Source organism: Panthera tigris, chromosome B4, assembly GCF_018350195.1.
Source record: "Panthera tigris isolate Pti1 chromosome B4, P.tigris_Pti1_mat1.1, whole genome shotgun sequence".
Taxonomy (NCBI): Eukaryota; Metazoa; Chordata; class Mammalia; order Carnivora; family Felidae; genus Panthera; species Panthera tigris.
In genome coordinates this window covers 23,781,960-23,802,906 of record NC_056666.1, presented here as the reverse complement: position 1 = coordinate 23,802,906, position 20,947 = coordinate 23,781,960, and the positions used below count along the sequence as shown (strand labels likewise).

Here is a 20,947-nt window from a genome sequence, read left to right as displayed (position 1 = left end):
CTCTTGAAAGGGACATAATTTTAAAGAGAAAAACCACTGTAATTGGCAAACAATGAGAAAGCGACGTCATTGTTAAGAATGAACAAATCAGGACCAATTTAGATAAATAACAATGCAATCTATAGCGCCACCATGAAAGAAGCAGTTATAGCTAAGACTGGATTATGAGGGAAAGGGTCTCTTAACAGAAAGATGTCCAAACTCTGAATTTCAACCCCATTATGGCAGAGGACACACCAAGCAAAGGGCCTCTAAGACAGGAGACTGGATTCCTTACATCCTTAAAATGTGGCTGTTTGGCCAATGGAGAAGGGGAAAATTCTAGTTAAATCTCAATTCTTCCCTTTGTGTTCATCAATAGCAAATGCTTAATACCAGACACTTTGAACTCAATTTTGACTCTTATTTTTTAGTCTCCTGGGTCAGTGATAAGCATATGCAGAAACCTAACCAACTGCCACTTTGCTGGCCCCCCTCCATCCTGGCTACTGGCTCTGAAGAACAGACTCTAGCAGTTAAAGGAAACACAAAGCCAAAAGCGGTATCCACATTTAACTAAGCAGGTCAGTCAAGAATGGTAACAGTAAGTAGAAATGAAGATATGTATGATCTTTAAAAATAAGGCAGAAGTAAAAAAAAAAAATTAAGTTCTCCCTTTATGCCTACATCATTAGGAAAACCTAAAATACTAAGTGACAGTAAAAATCCCCGTAGACATTGCATCAGTTCCCACAGCAGAAAACTTCCTACCCTATCTCTTATTAGATAGTTTCATTACAAATATGCAACTGGAATTTCAGAGAGCTAGCAACGAGTACTCTCTTCCTAAATCTGGGCAACAACTAGCATCTGAAAATGAACATACAGAGAATTCAGAAGGAAATAATTCCTGAACAAGGCCCTGTATATTATTCGTGCTGAGAAACTCATAACAAAAGGAGAGGGAAATACAAAGGAAAAATACAGGAAAGAGAAAAATTATATCAAAGTAAACGAAATAATTTAGGAATCACAAAGAAAGAATAGAGAAAATAACCCAGTAAGATCTGAGTTAATATTATTTATCTTAGGATTTGAACTCTGGATTGAAATAGAAATAAAATGATATTTCATGGTGAAAAGGAGTTTGTCCACGCTGGAATCACCTCCCCACACGCCCAGCTGATAATGAGGGGTGTCACCAACTGCTCACCCCCTGCAGAACATACCCTATGAAGATTCGCATTAGAAGCCCAGCGCTGTTAGCATGACTCTGGGTAATATCAGATCCTCTCTCTGGCCACTCTTTTCCTATCCTCATGCAAAGTAATTTATTTGGGCTTTCTTACAATAAGAGGTATAATTAGCAGTCATTTTGTAGAATAAAGTATTGATGCCACAAGCCAATTTTCTGAAAGTGCCTCTAAAGCAGCACCTGCACCATTCATGTTTATAAAGCAGGTAATTGTGCATCTAGCCACTTATGTGTATGTGATTAGTATAATTTACATATGTAAATCAATTATCTTATATACAGTTGGCCAACTTCTTCCTTTATTTTTTCCCTCATACTCTAAGTTCAGATTAATTCAGACTTCCAAAATACCATTTTAATAAACTACCAGTATTTTTTTTTTCTCAAGCCATCTAGGGATATTTCCAGTTCCTCCATGTGATAATAAAATACAAGAAGAAAGTTCAAAGAAGCTGTTAAGTTCCCGATTCATTGTTATCAGGAAGCTGCTTTACTTGTACTGGATGTTCCAAACCTTTTTAATCAATCTTCTCTCCTCTCACAAAAGAACATTTAACTGTGATCAGGAGTCTCCAACTCTTACCTAATTCCTACTGACAATACTGAGAAATGACAATATAATTATAATATAGATTTGATAGGCATAAAAGACAATGACCGATCTCATTTAATATTTTTAAACCCTGGGCAAAGAACTGTATCTTGTGCCCTTCCCCATTTAGGCCTACAGTACGCAGAATATCTGAATTTCCATTCAAATGCTAATCTACCAATGATTCCATATGGAAAAAAAATAAAGATGCATTATTAAAAATGTTTTGAGGGGGCGCATGGGTGGCTCAGTCAGTTACATGTCCGACTTCGGCTCAGGTAATGATCTTACAGTTCACAGGTACGAGCCCGCTGACACTGCAGAGCCTATAGCCTGCTATGAGTTCTGTGTCTCCCTCTCTTCCCCTCTGCCACTCATGCTCTTTCAAATATAAATAAACATTAAAAAATTTTTTTTAAATAAATACAAATTTGAAGGATATAAAGATTCAAAATTTTATTCAAGACTGCATTAAGGGTCTGCACAGAATTACATCTCAAATATACAAACACAAACATGAGGTAAACTTAGAAAATTCTCCATTTATTTAAGGAAAAATGTTTTCAGTTCCTAATTTACATTCTATCACTTAGGTAAAGTTTAGAGGACTGAAAGTTTTGCTTTGTTTTAATATGTGACTTAATTAAAAATATAAAGCAATCTCAATAGAGAAAAAGTAATTTTGAAATCATAATACATTGCCTATTTTTAAAGAACACAACTGGTTATTTAAAAATTTTCTTGATTTCGGGGCGCCGGGATGGCTCAGTCAATTAAGTGTCCAACTTCAGCTCAGGTTGTGATCTCGTGGTTCGTGAGTCTAGGCCCCACATCAGGCTCTGAGCTGACAGTTCAGAGCCTGGAGCCTGCTTCACATTCTGTGTCTCCCTCTCTCTCTGCCCCTCCCTCATCCAAGCTCTCTCAAAAACAAATAAATATAAAAAAATTTTTTTTAGATTTTTTAAATTTCTATAAAATAATAAATACAGGTTCACATTTTGAAAAGGTTCCTGAAAATACCATTTTACAATTTTGAAAGGCTCTATGATTCAATTTGAAGTAGCAGATTAAACATATAAATTTATTTCCTCTCATTCATGAATCTCCATTAAAATGTTAGTAATAGAATCAAAAAGTATAAACCACACACACACACAAAAAAAAGAGAATGGAAAAAAGGAGAGCCATAGACAAGAGAGTTCAATAAAATTTTTCAACATGGAAAGCAGATGGCCCAGTGGTGACCAATTTGGCAGTGCAGAGGAAGCCAAAAAATAAAGCAGTAGGGGAGAGCTATTTTGTGGTCACCTGAGCAGATTAAACCCAGGAGTTGGGAGAGGTGGGGTAGAAAACAAGGGACCCTTTGGAAGTTTGATTAGAATCAAAAGACTTGACAACCTCTTATCTCACATATAAAATACCAACATCCAGAAGCCTGCCAGAGTACTCCTCACATACACACACATCCAGGCAAGAGACTGGAGATTTTATTCCCTAGAGAAACTGACCTGAAGGGACATGAGATTTGGTGACATCAGTAGAGTGGATAACGAGAATGAGACACACACTACTACATGGTATGTAAAATAGGAAAGTCAACTTGGAAAGGGGAGGCCAAGCGATTTGGGGAACAGTGGATCCCACATAGGTGAGCGGCAGAGAGAGAGAGATTAGAAAGGTCTGATGCTCGGCAGAACTCCACTGTGGAGCAGGAGGACGCAGGGCCAGAAGCACAATTAATACCTTGCCAAAATTCAGGACACAGATTAGAAAATGAAAGAGAAGAGAAGCTCAGCCCTGCGTTTCCAGGTATGCATCCAAAGCACAGACGTGCTCGGGACAAGTTAACACCACCAAACTGGATCTACGCTGTTACTGCTCTGGATTATAAGTCTTTTGGTTCTACTTGCTTTTTATTAACCAAATGAATGTATTTATTCAGAAAAAGATAAAGATGATTAAGTTTATCTGCAATTATATTTAGTGAAAAAAGTAGGATAACTTCATAATAATGATATTGCCAATCATTTGAAACACAGACAAACACAGACAAAAAGATGAAGGAAATATCTTAAATGTTAATGTACATAATGTTATTTTTATAGTTTCAAGTATTTTTTACAATGATCATTTATTTCAAATCATTAAAAAATCATTTAAAGAATAGAAAAAATATAAAGTATGAAAACAATACAATTTACACGTATGTCTGCAGAAAAACCAACAGAACATTCTGAAAGAAATACAATAATCAAACGTTAATAAAATCATAATGAACACAATAAATGCACGCTACTACAGTGATCCAGTAAAGGTTTTACCAGTCCTGAGTTTGATAAAAGCAACTATTAAAAACACTTATGAAGGGGCGCTTGGTGGCTTAGTCGGTTAAGCGTCCGACTTCAGCTCAGGCCATGATCTCACTGCCTGTGGGTTCGAGCCCCATGTCGGGCTCTGTGCTGACAGCTCGGAGCCTGGAGCCTGCTTCGGATTCTGTGTCTCCCTCTCTCTCTTCTCCTCCCCCCACCTTGTGTTCTATCAAAAATAAATAAACATTAAAAATTTTGTTCAAAAAATAAAAATGCTTATGAATTTTATTAGAATTAATGATTACCTCACTTCAGTCATATTCAATGAAAATGAGAAAAACTACATTCTTCTGGGACTGGCAGTTCCCTTAAGAGAGCACCTTCTAGGGGCGCCTGGGTGGCTCAGTCGGTTAAGCGTCCGACTTCAGCTCAGGTCACGATCTCGCGGTCCGTGAGTTCGAGCCCCGCGTAGGGCTCTGGGCTGATGGCTCAGAGCCTGGAGCCTGCTTCCGATTCTGTGTCTCCCTCTCTCTCTGCCCCTCCCCCGTTCATGCTCTGTGTCTCTCTGTCTCAAAAATAAATAAACGTTAAAAAAAAAAATTTAAAAAAAAAAAAAAAAGAGAGCACCTTCTAGTATTTCCGCATTAGACAGAATTGTCTAAACCTACTCTCAGGAGACTCTACAGCTTCCCTTTGGCAACTTATTCAGCATTCAATACCATTTCTAATAAGGTTTTTACTCCTTAAATGTAAATACCTGGTTCTGTAGTTTATATCATTAGTATTCAATGAGGACAGAAAAAAACCTCGCAGCTTACCATTTTTGTCTAATGAAGCCTCACTTACATTAATTTTCTATTATATCCAGCACCTGGCACAGAGCCTCAGTCGCGTGTTAGCCGAGCAAAATGCAGATGAATAAATAAATATTATAATGAAGTCCCTTTAAGCTTGTTCTTCTACAAGGAAAATAATTCTTGCTTATTGAGTCTTTTATCGTGGAGATGTCTCCTTTTAGTCTTTAATAGCCTTTAGGGCTTTTCTTTAATTTCCTCTTGTGTCTTAAAGCCACAGGGCCAGAATGGGGCACAACATTCTATTGAGTCTATGACCAGTCAGGAACATACTAAAGGAACCATGGTTTTATGGCATTGATGTTACACAAACATTCAGTCATTCCAAGACCACACAGCAAATTTCTACACATAGAATAATGTTGAAACACTTACCTCAAGAACCAACCACAGCTTATCTCCATTTATTTTATCCTTCTTAAAGTACATCCCGTAGAATCTGACCACATTAGGGTGGTCAGAAAGCGTTTTTAAGATGTTATACTCTGCTTCAATCTCTTCATCAATGTCCTAGTTTCAAAAGGTCATAAAAAGAAAACCATGAGAAAAACATGAATTATATCAAAGAGGCACATATTGTAGACCACCAAATAGAGAATTTAATTTTGTCAAAGCAAGGTTATAATAATAGGTTTTATTATGCTCAGTAGTAGGCATTGAAATTTCTGATGCCATTATTTAAGGGGAGAGATTGTGATTTTCCTGCTAATCAAATACATCTCTAATTATGTTAATTTCCTTGAGTTACAAAGGGACAAATAAAAGACTATTTTTGTATGTAGTTAGAAAGAAACATACATGGAGATTCCAAAAGATACTCTTTGCAGTGTTCACACATTGTTTTAGTGGCCACTGTTTTGAAGCCACTGATTTGAAATAAATACTTTTAGCTGGTTCATTTGTTTCTTTGAAACATAGGATATTTAGAAGCTTTCAAAAACTAGTCATATAAGCAATAAATTCCTACATATATAAGATGGCACACAGCCTTAAGTTAGGTAAAGGCCCATTTGCCAGAAGTAGAATACATTGCTATCCTGTCAACAAAAATGCAAGATAACCACTTAAAGTCATGCTTTTAGAAAACCACAAAACATGAAACAACTCAGGGTAGTAATAAGAGAAACCCTTCTACTACTGTTTTTATAGTAATACTTAGCATCCACATTGTTTTTTTTTTTTTTTAATTTTTTTTTTCAACGTTTTTTTATTTATTTTTGGGACAGAGAGAGACAGAGCGTGAACGGGGGAGGGGCAGAGAGAGAGGGAGACACAGAATCGGAAAAAGGCTCCAGGCTCCGAGCCATCAGCCCAGAGCCTGACGCGGGGCTCGAACTCACGGACCGCGAGATCTTGACCTGGCTGAAGTCGGACGCTTAACCGACTGCGCCACCCAGGCGCCCCCGTTTTCTTACAAAATCATGTAATCACAGAGCTGCAAAGAATTTTAGACCAGAGCTCTAATTTTAGAAAAAGAAACTAAAGCTCAGAGAAGTTGGTCACAGAGCTGGTTAGTGTAAGATCCAGAATGAGACTGCAAGTCTAATGCCTATGACCTTCTAATCCTGTTCATTTTATCCCTTTCTTAGATAGACACTTACTCTATCAAAATTCATAATAGTAAGACTCTTTTAATAAAAAAGCCACTCTGTAAAATGCTCAGACGCATTTAAATTTATTTTATTAAGATTATAATCTCTCGGTTATAAATCTTTTTTATTTGACTTCTGACATGATGAATGAAGAGGAAATAAATAATTCTCAGAAAAACATACATGTACTATGACAAGAATAAAGGCAGCAAAAGAACAAATCTCACAAAATCAATATATATTTCATTAAAGCAATAGGACAAAAGATGATTTTTAAGGTTCACAGTATACAAAACATGAGTAAATTATAAAAGGATAATGGCTATCTGTATTCATAATTCATTTGTTCTTCTCCACTAAGGAGTAGAAGAAAAGAAGAGACACTGGTTACAGACACTGTTACAGACATCTGGCCAGAGCCCTTTCCCTTACCACCATGACCCTAAACCATAATTATGTAGACCAGAGGAGAGAGTTATAGTTACTTTGGTACAGCTTAATTTGTGTCTCTCCTCCTTCAGTTTAAATTATAAGAACTTTCCATTAGAGAGTATGAAAACATTCAGCATCAGTAAAGCCCAGGCATAGTTCTTTTTTTTTCCCCCTCTAGTGTATCTAATTTCTTGCTGAAAATAAACCCCCACTCTCCCTCCCCTCTCCTCAAAATAATATGAAACACTGTAGTTATAATGGGTTTAGTAGAAATAAACAATCCAAAAAGAAAGACCAACCCTAAGATGTACAAACAGAGGCCCAGAGACCTTTTGCAGTGTCCTAGAGTTTGTTAGTATAAGAGCTGTGACAAGCACTAGGAGTCCGTGTCCTTCTCACACACATCACATCATTTCTGTCATGTCATACTCCATCACCTGTGCAAGAGTCAAGTAACTAAAGAAACTGCTCCCAATAGAAGTTTGGGGATTATGTGATCACGAGCTCATGGTGGCTCACCCAACGTGCTACGGGGAGAGCTACATGTTTCCCAGGAGCTGAAAATGTTACAAAACAGCCAGTTCTCATTCTCAGGGGGGAAAAAAAAAGTCTCATCAGTTTCTTCATGCTCTGAAAGCCCCCCCCCCCAAAAAAAAAGGCTTGGAAGTTTCCCTTATCACAACTGCCATTCCAAAAACAGCAGAAGAGGACCCTACTGGGGCATCACTTAAAAGGCCATAAGGACTCCACGTGCAGTATCAGTTCTTTACAAGGTAACCCACCCTGATTATAAGCGAGTGCCATTTTTGCTTTGGAAACATTTCAGCAAACCTGAAAATAAATTTCCCATCTCTGAAAGAAATATAATTTAAAATAAAATATTTCCGGTTTAGCTTAAGAGACATTCTGCCTGAAGCCTAAATAAATATAGGAAGAAAAAGAGATATGGCAAAGATGACATTTTAGAATTACCTCTAGACCCGAGTCTGTGTTCTTACAACTTTTTGAAATCTAAAATAACACTGACTTAACTGTTGAGCTGTTGAGACCTGTATTTATCTATTTACTTATTTGTATTTGGTCCTTACTGTATATGTTAAGCATATAAATAAGAAAAACCTAACAGATTTTTTTTTACATTTTCTTCTACTGTAACTGACGTTGTGACAAATCAAGATATTTACAGAATTTTTAACTGCTTAATACAAATAAAAACAAAGTTAATTAGGAGAAGGAGAAGAAGAAGGAGGAGGAGGAGGAGGAGAAGACAACAACAATGTGACATACATGAATCGGATCCAGAATTTTCACTGCTGCTTTTTGGCCATTTTTCTTATTTAACACTTTAAAAACTTTCCCGTAAGTTCCTTTGCCGATCGTTTCAATGATTTCCCATGTATCAGAAGGATCAGGAAAGTTATCAAAGATGATTGTTTTTCCAGTTAATGGAAGCATCTCACAAGTTTAAATCACTGGAGAGAAAAAGTACAGTTTCAGGTACATCTCATTGGCGATATTAAATGGCAACATAGACTCAAGGGAAATTATCTAACACTTCACTAATATGATGGAAAATATACAGCTGTAACCAAATGTACTCAGAATTATAGAAAATTTTAATTTCAATTCTTTTTGCAAAAAGATTACTAAGAGTAATAATGCTTTGTAAACAAGGCTTTATTTCTGTTTAATATAGTCCCATATTAATTGTTTTTAATTCTTTTCATATTAAAATAAGAAACAAAATATTTCAATCACTTTGATGTGCTGCTTTATACTCAAGTATTAGCACAGTGAATGAAATTAATTTAGAATTAACCAGAAAGATAAAGATTCAACATCATCAAGGCAAATCCCACACTTTAAAGTGATCATGTCTTATACCACTCCTGTATGTAAAACCCAATAATGGGTCCCCTCATATTACTTTTAGCATGAAATTTCTTTAACATTAACTTACCAGGTTCTTTAAAATATGGTCGGTCCTTGCTTAATGTTCTAGCCTCATGTCTCAACTCTTCTCTCAGTCACTACCAACAGGCCACTCAGGATCCTTAAGGTCATTTTTTTTTTCTTGCTTAAGGATTTTAATATACACTAATCCCTTCCACTTCTGCCTGTGGTTTCTTTACTAAATTCCAACACCTACTTATCTTTCAGATCTTGGCTTGATGTCATTTCCTCTGAATGTGACCACTCTCCATCCCATTTGGGTTGATGCCCCACCTCTGTACTTGCATAGCATTTTACCCATGTTTATCAGGTATCATGATATGCCCAATACCTGGAACAGTGCTGAAATAATTAGGACACTATGGCTAATGAATCCAGGTGACTTTACAAAGGTGATGTTATATGTAATGTGAAATAAGATCTCAGGTTTTCTGACTTCCCAGTGGTATTTTCAACCTCCTATACTCTCCCTATATTACATTCAACCATTTGTATAAAATTATAAAAAAAAAAAAAGTAACAGAAATAGGTCCCAAACTTCTGGGGGCCTCACATTTTTTCAATTATCTATGCAAAACCTCACTTTTTTCAATGACAAAAAGTTGACTGCAGGGGCACTTGGGTGGCTTGGTCAGTTAAGCATCCAGCTCGTGATTCAGGCTCAGGTCATGATCTCATGGTTTGTGAGTTTGAGCCCACGTCAGGCTATGTGCTAACAGCACGGAGCCTCTTGGGATTCTCTCCCTCTCTCTCTGCCCTTCTCTCTCTCTCTCCCTCCCTCTCTCAAAATAAATAAACATTAAATATAAAACAAAAGTTGACTGCAGTTGTGCTTGTATGTGTATGCATACGCATAGAAACACATCTGTTAATAAATAGGTATTAATACTACGTAATAATGTTGGCTCATGAAATACACTAGTCTAACTACAATGTTCAACCTCTGTCACACCACCAATCCATTGAGTTCTCACTTTCTTTATAGCCATCAACCGTATTCAGTCTTCATTTTTCTTCATTTTCTTCTTCCCTGGCATAAATTCTATAGCTTGAGTTATTATGATCTCCTTGCAAACACCCTCAACGCTCTTGTTCCTCTTTCTCCACCTGTTCCTCTTTCTCCACCATGAGTCTCCCAGGGTAAAAAACAAACAAACAAAAAAAAAAAAACAAAAAACAAAAACCACAAAACAGCTCTGGTTAAACCTTACATTTCTTCACACCTGTGCCTACAGCTGGAGAAAACCACACAACCATAATGCTAGTTTCACTTCAAATTCAGGATAAAAAAACCTACAAGTAGACCGTCGACACTGCCCAGAAGTCCTACTGCACTTCCCTGGTTTGTCTGTTCCTTGCTCTCTGGAGGGATTATTTCACAATGATCTCTCTTCTCACACTTTTCTCTCCTCAGATTGTTCCTCTTTGTTCTCTATCCCCTCTCACAAAACTTCCCAGCTGATGCCCTTACTTAATAATTATTGAAAAGATGAAAGCAATAATAAACTCCTTAACTTTCTCATCTTGAAAACTAAACTAATGTGCATAAAACAGGAGTTCATTCTCAGTATAATCAACTTTGCTGTTTTGCCTCAATTAGTCTTTTACTTCAGTTCCTTCTCAGCCTTCAGATCTTGGCTCAAACATCACTTTCTTAGAAAGGCTTTTCTTGAACAACCTATATAAAGGTAGCTTTCCCCACATATTTCCCCATTTCTCCTTTAGAATGCAAACTACAAAAGGGTATAGACTTTGCTCTTTTTACTACTGTATGTGCAGTTTCCAGAATGATGCCTAGCACATGGGAGGCAATTAGTAAATTTGGGAAAATGGGCAAACATTTTGTTTGTTTTACCTGTTAATTTTGACAACACAGACCTTATCTGTCGTGTTCACATCCAAATCTAATAATGCCTAACTCTGTTCCTGGCATGTAGTAGATGTTAAATATACAGCTGTTGAATAAATTAATCAATATGGCTCTTCAAAAGAAGTTTTTAAATGAGGGAGAAAAATAAGGATGAGGGAGAGCTGAAAAGAATTTGAAAATCTCACTAAAATAAGGATCATATTCTGATTCATTATACTTAAGGGCACATCATCTAGTAAATGGCTATGAATGTCTGCTAAAAATTACATTACTACATAAAAATACACTTATGAATAGTTCATAGAACATTTAATTTTATGAAATTTGTGCCTTTGATCCAAAATGCAACAGAACAAGTAGGAGGTAATCAGTAATAATCATCCACTTTAGTGATTGCACAATTAGTGACAAGATTACTTCTTCCATCTATGTACTTGAGTCATGCAAATAAGCATTTATGCCATCCATATAGTGTAAAAGACCAAAAGACCATATTAAATCTTATTAAATACCTGAAATAAGCGTTTTCAATCACAAGAAGCATTCATTACATGGAATACTACCTCTCAAGTGGTAATGTTATTGAACACTACTTTCTGCTACGTTAATTATTAGGAATTAACTACTGGTATTTATTTATTTATTTATTTATTTATTTATTTATTTAAGAGAGGTAGACCATGCGTGTGGGGGAGATGGCAGAGGGAGGGGAAGAAGGGAGAGGGAGGGGGAGGGAGAGGGAGAGGGAGGGAGGGACAGAGAAAGAGAGAGAGAGAGAGAGAGAGAGAGAGAGAGAGACAGAGAGAGAGAGAGAGAGAGAATATCTCAAGCAGGCCCCACGCTCAGCTTGGAGCCTGACATGGGGCTTGGTTCCACAACCCTGAGATCATGGCCTGAGCCAAATATCAAGAGTCAGATGCTTAACCAACTGAGCCACCCAGGTGCCCCATGACTATTCATATTTAAATACACAGGCATCAGAATTCAACTAAGAATGGCTGAACACCCAATGTGTGCAAAGTATTTTAGTGTCTTGAGGATACAAAGATAGGCAACCCATAGATAGATACATGTAAGTAATATTATGAAAAGAGACAGATAACAGAAATAACCATAAAGTGTTATAGAAGCCCAGGTGAAGAAGAAATTCTGAAGTGATCATGAAGAGATACAGAAAATGAGCAGTATTGGAGCTGGACATTAAACATGACTGAAGTTTGTCCAAAATATAATATCCCCTTTAACAGTTCTAAGTAAGATAAACATTTAAAGCAGTGCATTATTATAATATAAAACAATAATCACAGAATAACCAAAGCACAAGTGTTTTGGAAACAGAATGCAGCTAGTCAAATCTCATTTAAAACAAACAAAATTCTCAACAAGTAGGTAAAATGAAGCCTAAAATGACTTTCTCAAAATTAAACTTTGAAGAACTTAGGGGTGACTAGGTGGCTCACTGGCTTAAGCATCTGATTCTTAACTCAGGTCATGATCTCATGGTTTGTGAGATTGAGCCCATGTCAGGCTCTACACTGATAGCATGGAGGCTGTTTAGGATTCTTTCTCTCCTCTCTCTCCCCCTCTCCCTCCAAATGAGCACATGTGCATGCATACACACACACACTCTCTCTCAATAAATAAATAAACATTAAAATAAAGAAAGGAAAACAAGAATTAAAAAACTTAGGATAGAAGCAAGTCTTCTGAATCTTAAGCCATACTTCTCCCACTACGTGATAGGTTATTATTTAAAAATAAAATAAATGTCAGTTAAAAATTAATTATTTAATAATTACAGTAGATTGTATTCCACATAACTATGAATGTTCATCTTTTTTTCTAGTCCTTTAGCACTCATAGAATAAAAAATAATTCTCTAGCTCATAAAACAAAAACTAATTTCTCAATTAAATGATCATATATGCTAAATATTTTTGGCATATATACTTACTATATTTTGACATATGTATTTACCATAATTCCAAAAGATACTATTCTATTTTAAGAGCCACATTTTAAAAATGAAGAATAATCCTTTTGAATTGACTTATTGTATATTGAGCTGCTGAGTTTTCGTGGTTTTTTTTTTTTTTTTTCCATGATAGAAAAAAGACCATAATACAATGAAAAAGGTATCTTACTTTGGGATCTTAACACTCATCTCAATACTTATTCTACCTGCTTAAAAAAATTTTTTTTAATCTTCATTTTTGAAAGACAGAGAGACGGACTGTGAGCAGGGGAGGAACAGAGGGACAAGGAGGCACAGAATCTGACACAGGCTCCAGGCTCTAAACTATCAGCACAGAGCCTGACGCGGGGCTTGAACTCACGAACCACAAGTTCAGGACCTGAGTTGAAGTTGGACACTCAATCGACTGAGCCACCCAAGCACCCCTTGACTGCTTTTGTAAATCTGCACTTCATTCTTATTTACTAAAATAACCAAAATGCCTTCATTCTCATTCTAAAACACAGCAGGATGATGTCCCCTTGGGCTGTGTCTTCCCTCTGCCTGGAATGCTCTTTCTCCAGATATCCACATTGCCTACTCCATCACTTCCTTTAATTCTTGCATCAGCCATCACTTTCTCAATAAGCCCTACTCTAACCATCCTGTTTAAAATGCCAACCTGCCTTCCTCCACTCCATCCTACCTCCAAATTCCTGGTCCCACCTTCTCTGCTCTGTTCTCATAACACTTGTTACTTCCTTTCACACTATATCATTTCCTATTTAGTATGTTTTATTTATTGCTTTTCTATACTCCTAGAATATAAGCCCATGAGCACTGAAATTTTATCCAGGTTGTTCACTGATATATCCCAAAGACTCTAAAACCATGACTAGCACAAAGGATGTACTCTATAAGGATTTGTTGAACACTGATTGAAATGAATAGAACACAGTAACTAGAAAATTTTCAGATGATTTTACCAATGAATTATATGAAATATTTAAGAAAGAAACAAATAAAGTCATCCTGTGCATTTTTTTTTCAGAGAACAGATATAGAGTACCTACAAAGAGATACAAATTATGTTAAAAAAAAAAAAAAAAGAACCAAACAGAAATTCTGGATATAAAAATAACTGAATTGAAAAATTCCCTAGAAGGGTTTAATAGCAGACTTGAACAGGCAGCAGAAAATCAGCCAATGAAATAAAAACAAGTCATTTGAAATTATCAAGTCTGAAAAACAAAAAGAAAAAAGAATGAAGAAAAATGAACAGGGGTGCCTGGATGACTCTGTTGAGTATCCAACTCTTGACTTTGGCTCAGGTCATGATCTGACAGTCATAAGTTTGAGCCCCACGTTGAGCTCTGTGCCAAGTGTGGAACCTGATTAAAATTCTCACTCTCTCTCTCTTCCTCTGAACCTCCTCTCTAAAATAATAATAATAATAATAATAATAATAATAATAATAATAATAACAACAACAATAAAGGAAAAAAAAGAAAAATGAACAGAGCCTAAGGGACATAATTATGAGATACCATCAAGAGGACCAATAAAAGTAATAGGAGTTCTAGAAGAAGAAGAAAGAGAATGAGGCAAAAGATTATTTGAAGAAATAATGGCTGAAAACATCATAAATTTAAGAAAAGGAGAGACACACAAATCCACGTAGAAGGGTCTACAAATCCAATAGGCCCAACAAATTGCAAGGATAAATCCAAAGAAACCCACACTGAGACATTATAATGAAGGACTCAAAAGACAAAGACAAGGAATCATGAAAACAATAAGAGAAAAGCAACTCATCATTTACAAAGGATCCTCAATAAGATTTCCCACCAGAAACCTTGTAAGTCAGAGGCAGTAGGATGATATAGTTAATGTGTTGAAAGAAAAACGTGTCAACCGAGAATTTTATATCCAGCAAAACTGCCCTTCAAAAAATGAAGGAGAAATTTACACTTCCCCAAATAAACAAAAGCTGAGGGAGTTCATTACCACTAGATCTGTCCTACAAAATCTGCTAAAAGGAGTCCTTCAGGTTGAAATGAAGGATACTATAATGACAAAAGGATCAACTCACCAAGAAGATATAACAATTATAAATATATATGCACAAAACATCAGAGCTCCAAAATATATGAAGCAAACATTGACATAATTTAAGGGAGAAATAAACAGCTCTACAATAATACCAGGAAACTTTAATACCCCACCTTCAGTAATGGATAAAACAATAGATACATACAGAATGCTCCATCTAACAACAGCAGAATAAACTTTTTCTGAAGTGTGTATGCAACATTCTTCAAGATAAACCATGTTAGGCCACAAAATGAGTCTTAATAAAATTCAAAAGACTAAAAACATACAAAATATCTTTTTCAATAAGAACATAATGAGGGGTGCCTGGGTGGCTCAGTTGGTTAAGCATCTGACTTCAGCTCAGGTCATGATCTCACAGTTCATGAGTTTAAGCCCTGCGTTGGGCTCTGTGCTGACAGCTCGAAGCCTGGACCCTGCTTCAGATTCTGTGTCTCCTTCTGTCTCTCTGCCCCTCCTGCCCCTTTGTGCTCTCTCTCTCAAAAATAATTAAACACTAAAAAATTTTTTAAAAAGAACATAATGAAACTAGAAATCAACAGCAAAAGAAAAACTGGAAAATACACATACATGTGGAAATTAAACAACACACTATCAAACAACAAATGAGTCTGACAAAAAAAATCACAAGATATGGCAACGAGAAAGAACGAAATCCTGCCATTTGCGGTAATGTGGATGGAACTGGAGGGTATTATGCTAAGTGAAATAAGTCGGTCAAAGACAGATATCATATGTTTTCACTCATATGTGGAACTTGAGAAACTTAACAGAAGACCATGGGGGAAGGGAAGGGGAAAAAAATAGTTACAAACAGAGAGGGAGGGAGGCAAACCATAAGAGACTCTTAAATACAGAAAACTGAGGGTTGATGGTGGGGTGGGGGAGAGGGGAAAATGGGTGATGGGCATTGAGGAGGGCACTTGTTGGGATGAGCACTGGGTGTTGTATGTAAGCAATGAATCACGGGAATCTACCCCCAAAACCCAGAGCACATGGTACACACTGTATGTTAGCCAATTGGACAATAAATTATGTTAAAAAAATAAATCAAAAAATAAAAATAAAAAATAATATTTCACTCTAAAAACATCACAAGAAAAATTAGAAAATCTCTTGAAGCAAATAAAAATACAACATAGCAAAACTTAAGGGATGAAGTGAAAGCATAGGTAAGAGGTAAATATATAGCTATAAAGCTTATGTTAAAAAAGAAGAAAAATCTCAAATCCTAGTTTTATACCCTAAAACTAGAATTAGAGAAAGAGGAACAAATTAAAACCAAAAGTAATAAAAGAAAATTATAAATACTGGAGTAGCAATAAACAAAATAGAAAACAGAAAACAATAGAGAAAATCAATAAAACCAAGAGTTTGTTCTTCAAAGAGATAAACAAAATTGACAAACCTTTATTCAGACTGACTTAGAAAAAAAGATGAAGAACACACAAATAACCAAAACTAGAAATGAAAGAGGAAGCATTACTACTGATTTCATTAAAATAGAAAGAATTAAACTAGGAACAATTATATGCCCACACAATGAATACACTAGATAAAATGGACAAATTCCTAGAAACACACAACCTACCAAGACTGAACCATGAAAAATTTAAAAATCTGAATAGGTCCATAACTAGTAAGGAAATTGAGTCAGTAGCCAAAAACCTCTCAACACCAACAAAAGAAGCCCAAGACCAAATAGCTTCACTGGTGAATTCTACCAAACATTAAAGAAAAATTAACACCTTAAACAAAAATTAACACCTTAAACTCTTAACAAATAAGTACTAAGAATTCTTAAACTCTTCCAAAACATTTAAGAAGTGTGAACAGTGCCTAATTCATTCTATGAGGTTAGCATTACCCTGACACAAAAGCCAGACAAAGACACTATAAAAAAACTGCAGACCAATATCCCAATAAAGATTGATACAAAAATCTTCAAATAAAATACCACCACCCTGAATTCAACAACATATTCAAAGGGTCTCAATAGCATATGGAAAGGGTCATATACAATGACCAAGTGGGATTTATTCCTGGAATGCAAGAAAGGTTCAATATATAAAAATCGATCAATGTAATACATGGCATTAACAAAATGATGAATAAAAAAATGATCATTTAAATTGATGCAGAAATGCTTTAAGAAATTCAATACCTGTTCAAGACTTAAAAACAAAAACAAAAACCCTCCAACTAAGAATAGAAGGAAACTACCTGGACATAAGAAAGAACATACATGAAAAACCCACAGCTAACATCACACTTATTGGTGAAAGACTAAAAGCCTTTCCTCTAAGAACAGGAAGAGGCAAGGATGCCTACTTTTGTCATTTCTATTCAACATAGTACTGAAAGTTGTAGCCAGAGCAAGCAGTAAAAAAAAAAAAAAAAAAAAAAAAAAAAGACATTCAAATTGGAGGGGAAGAATAAAACTATCTCTATTCACAGATGACTTGATTTTATACATAGAAAACCCTAAAGCAGCCACAAAACAGACCATTAGAACTAATCAATGGATTCAGAAAAGTTGTGGGATCCACAATCAACATCAAAAATCAGTTTCATTTCTATATACTAACAATGAATCTGAGAAGGAAGTTAAGAAAACAATTCTATTTACAATAGCATTAAAAAGAATAAAATACTTAAGAATAAGTTTAACCAGGGAGGCAAGAGACCTGTACAGTGAAAACTACAAAACATTGCTGAAAGAAGTTACACCAGACACAAAGAAATGTAAAGACATCCTGTGTTCATATAGGATGTTAATATCAAGTTCAAGACTTGTTAATATCAAGTTCAAGACTTCATATTAAGATATTAAGATGTCAGTACTACCCAAAACAATCTACAGCTGCATTACCTATCAAATCCCCAAAATAAAAAGATCCATCCTAAAATACATATGAAATCTAAAAGAATTTCAAATAATCCAAATAACCCTAAAAAGAAGGATAAAGTTGGAGGTTTTACACTTCCTGATTTCAAAATTTATTTCAAAGCTACAGTAATCAAAACAGTGTGATACTGGCATAAAGACAGACCAACAGAATAAATTAGCCCAGAAATAAAACACATGTGGTCAAATGATTTTCAACAAGACTGCCAAACCCATTCAATAGGGAAAGAAAAGTCTTTTCAACAAATAGTGTTGAGAAAACTGGATAACGATATGCCAAAAAATGAAGCTGAGTCCTTATGTTAAATCATACACAAAAATTAACCCAAAATGTATCAAAGATCTAAACATAAGAGCTAGCACTCTAGAACTTAGAAGAAAATATAGGAGGAAAGCTTCATGACAATGGATTTGGCAATGATTTCTTGGATATGACACCAAAACACGGGCAACAGAAGAAACAGATAAACTGGATTTCATAAAAATTAAAAACTCTTGTATATCAAAGGACGCTATCAACAGAGTGGAAAGACAACCTGCAGACTAGGAGAAAATATTTGTAAGTCATGTATTTTATAAAAGGTTAACCAGAGTATACAAAGAACTCCTACAACACAACAACAAAATAATCCAATTTAAAATATGGGCAAAGGACTGGAATAGACATTTGTCCAAAAAAGATATACAAAAGGCAATGAGCAAATGAAGTGATGCTCATCACCACTAATCATCAGGAAAATGCAAATAAAAACCATGAGATAGTACATCACACCCATTAGGATGGCTATTAAGAGGAACACAGAAAACAAGTGTTGTTGAGGTTGGGAGCAATTGGAACTCCTGTGCATTGCTGGTGGGAATGTAAAATAGTGTGGCTGCTGTGGAAAATGCATAACACAGAATTACCAACAATTCTACTTCTGGGTATATATTCAAAGGAACTGAAAGCAGGTTCTCTAAAAGATACATGTATACCCATATTCAGAGCAGTGTTACAATACCTAAAAGGTGAGAGCAACCAACATGTCCATCAATGGATGACATACATTAATAAAATGCTGTATATATATATATATATATATATATATATATATATATATATATACACAATAGAATATTATTCAGCCTTAGAAGGCAAGGAAATTTTGACACATGCTACAACATGGATTAGCCTAGAAGACATCACGCTTAGTGAAAAAAGGCAGCCACAAAAGGGCAAATATTACATGATCCCATTTGTATATATAGTATCTAGAATAGTTATATTCAAAGACAGAAAGTAGAATTGTGGTTGCTAGGGGTTCAGGGGAAAGGGAATGCATGGAAATTATTGTTTAATGGGTAGTGTTTTAGTTTAGTAAGATAAAAAAGTTCTGGAGATAGATGGCGGTGGTAATAGTACAATAAATAATGTAAATGTACTTAATGTCACTCAACTGCACATTTTAAAATGATTAAAAGGGTAAGTTGTATGTAAAGCACATTTTGCCACAATAAAATATTACTCAAGATGCAGTACAGGGAAATGAAGTGGAAAAAAAAAACCCACAAAAGCCAATTGAAAGCTGTGGAAAGGAGAATGGAACGGTCCACTTGCTCTCAGATCCATGCATAACCTTCCATGCCCTGAGTCTGGAGAGCTGATATCTCAAAACTGTATTTTCCACACTCCTTGTCCTATTGGCTTCTTTCTCTGCTAGATTCCATCCATGAGAGTCTCAGGCAAGAGACTGGATCATAGGTGGAAAAGAGATACCAGGATATTTCTCCTTTGCTTTCTTTGGCTTTTATGGTGTCTCCATCAGTGGCTACGTCTCTCCATGGTCCCTGTTTCTGTAGGACAGAACTGCCATAGTTCTAAGATGGCCTCACCTTCTGGGTTCTGGTAAGACTATCTCCTTATTGCAACCCTACAGCCCAAGCAGCGATAAGAGTTTTTTTGCTATTGCTAAACACAGACTGCCTCACTATCCCCTGGTTGGAATTCAGATACCCTAAAACATTTGTAACTAGTTCTTCATATGTCAGTCTGTTCAGGATGCTATAACAAAAATACCATAAATTGGTGGCTTATAAACAACAAACATTTATTTCTCCCAGTTCTAGGGGCTGGGAAGTCCAAGATCACGGTGCTGGTAGATCCTATGTTTGGTAAGGGCCCACTGTCTAGACAACTGTCGATTTGCAGCAACCTCACATGGTGGGACAGATGAGCCAGCTCTCTGGGGTCTCCTTTACAAGGACACTGCTCCCATTTGTGAGGCTCTTCCTTTATGACCTAATCACCTCCAAAGTCCCCACCTTCCCAACACCCTCACCATTGTGGTCAGGATCCCCACATAGGAATTCAGGGAGGATACAAACATTCAGACCATAGTATCATCTTAAATTCTCTGTTGAACTACCCAGTATTAACCATCTTCCTGACTGATTCTAACACACATCCAATCCATTTGAAAAAGAAAGAATAGAAACAATGGATAAAAGGCAACAGGTAATGGCTGAGAGTTTTCCTAAAGAGGTGAAAGGTGTGAACACTCAAATTTAGGAAGCTCAAGTAGAATAGATAAGAAATTCACAGTTAGATACATATCAAAATAAAACCATGGAACACCAAAGACAAAGAGAAACTCTTAAAACCAATCAAATAGAAAAGATGCATTACATGTAGAAGAAAACAATCGGAATGACTGCTGATATTTCAATAGAAAACAGTAGTATGATATATTCAAAAAATATATATATATTCAAATGAAAGAAAATAACTATTAATCTAAAAGAAACAAAAGTACCCATAAAAGTATCTTTCAATACCAAAGGCAATAAAAAGATATTTTCCACGAAAAACATTGGGGTTTAACAACGATGACCCCTGAGAAAAAGCATGTTTATAGGATACCTTTCAAGAATGATAATGATCCACAAGAAAAGTCTAAATTGCCAAAAACAACAAAGAAATTGTCACGCATGTGTGTAAATCTAAACCAGCACTGACTGTAAGACACATAATAGACAATAATGAATAATTAAAAGTGTAGTAATAGGATTTAAATGTTCCTAAATTCCTTACACGGTTAAAGAGATGGTCAGAAATAATAACTTTAGGCTTTTAGGGTAAATATGAAACACTAGAACCT

The 20,947-nt window shown here is 35.8% G+C and overlaps 1 protein-coding gene across 10 annotated transcripts in view; it reads right to left on the bottom strand.

Annotated features, from left to right (window-relative positions):
• The window catches only part of MYO3A (myosin IIIA), a 242,757-nt gene that overhangs the window by 217,676 nt on the left and 4,134 nt on the right, over positions 1-20,947 (bottom strand). For all 10 annotated transcript variants that reach the window (XM_007081307.3, XM_042991254.1, XM_042991256.1 and 7 more), the window contains exons 2-3: positions 8,301-8,485; positions 5,365-5,499 (exon numbers count right to left, since the gene is read on the bottom strand). In XM_007081307.3, coding sequence (XP_007081369.2) covers positions 5,365-5,499; positions 8,301-8,468 — 303 coding nt within the window. In that variant the 5' untranslated portion in view covers positions 8,469-8,485. The remainder of the gene's footprint in view (positions 1-5,364; positions 5,500-8,300; positions 8,486-20,947) is intronic.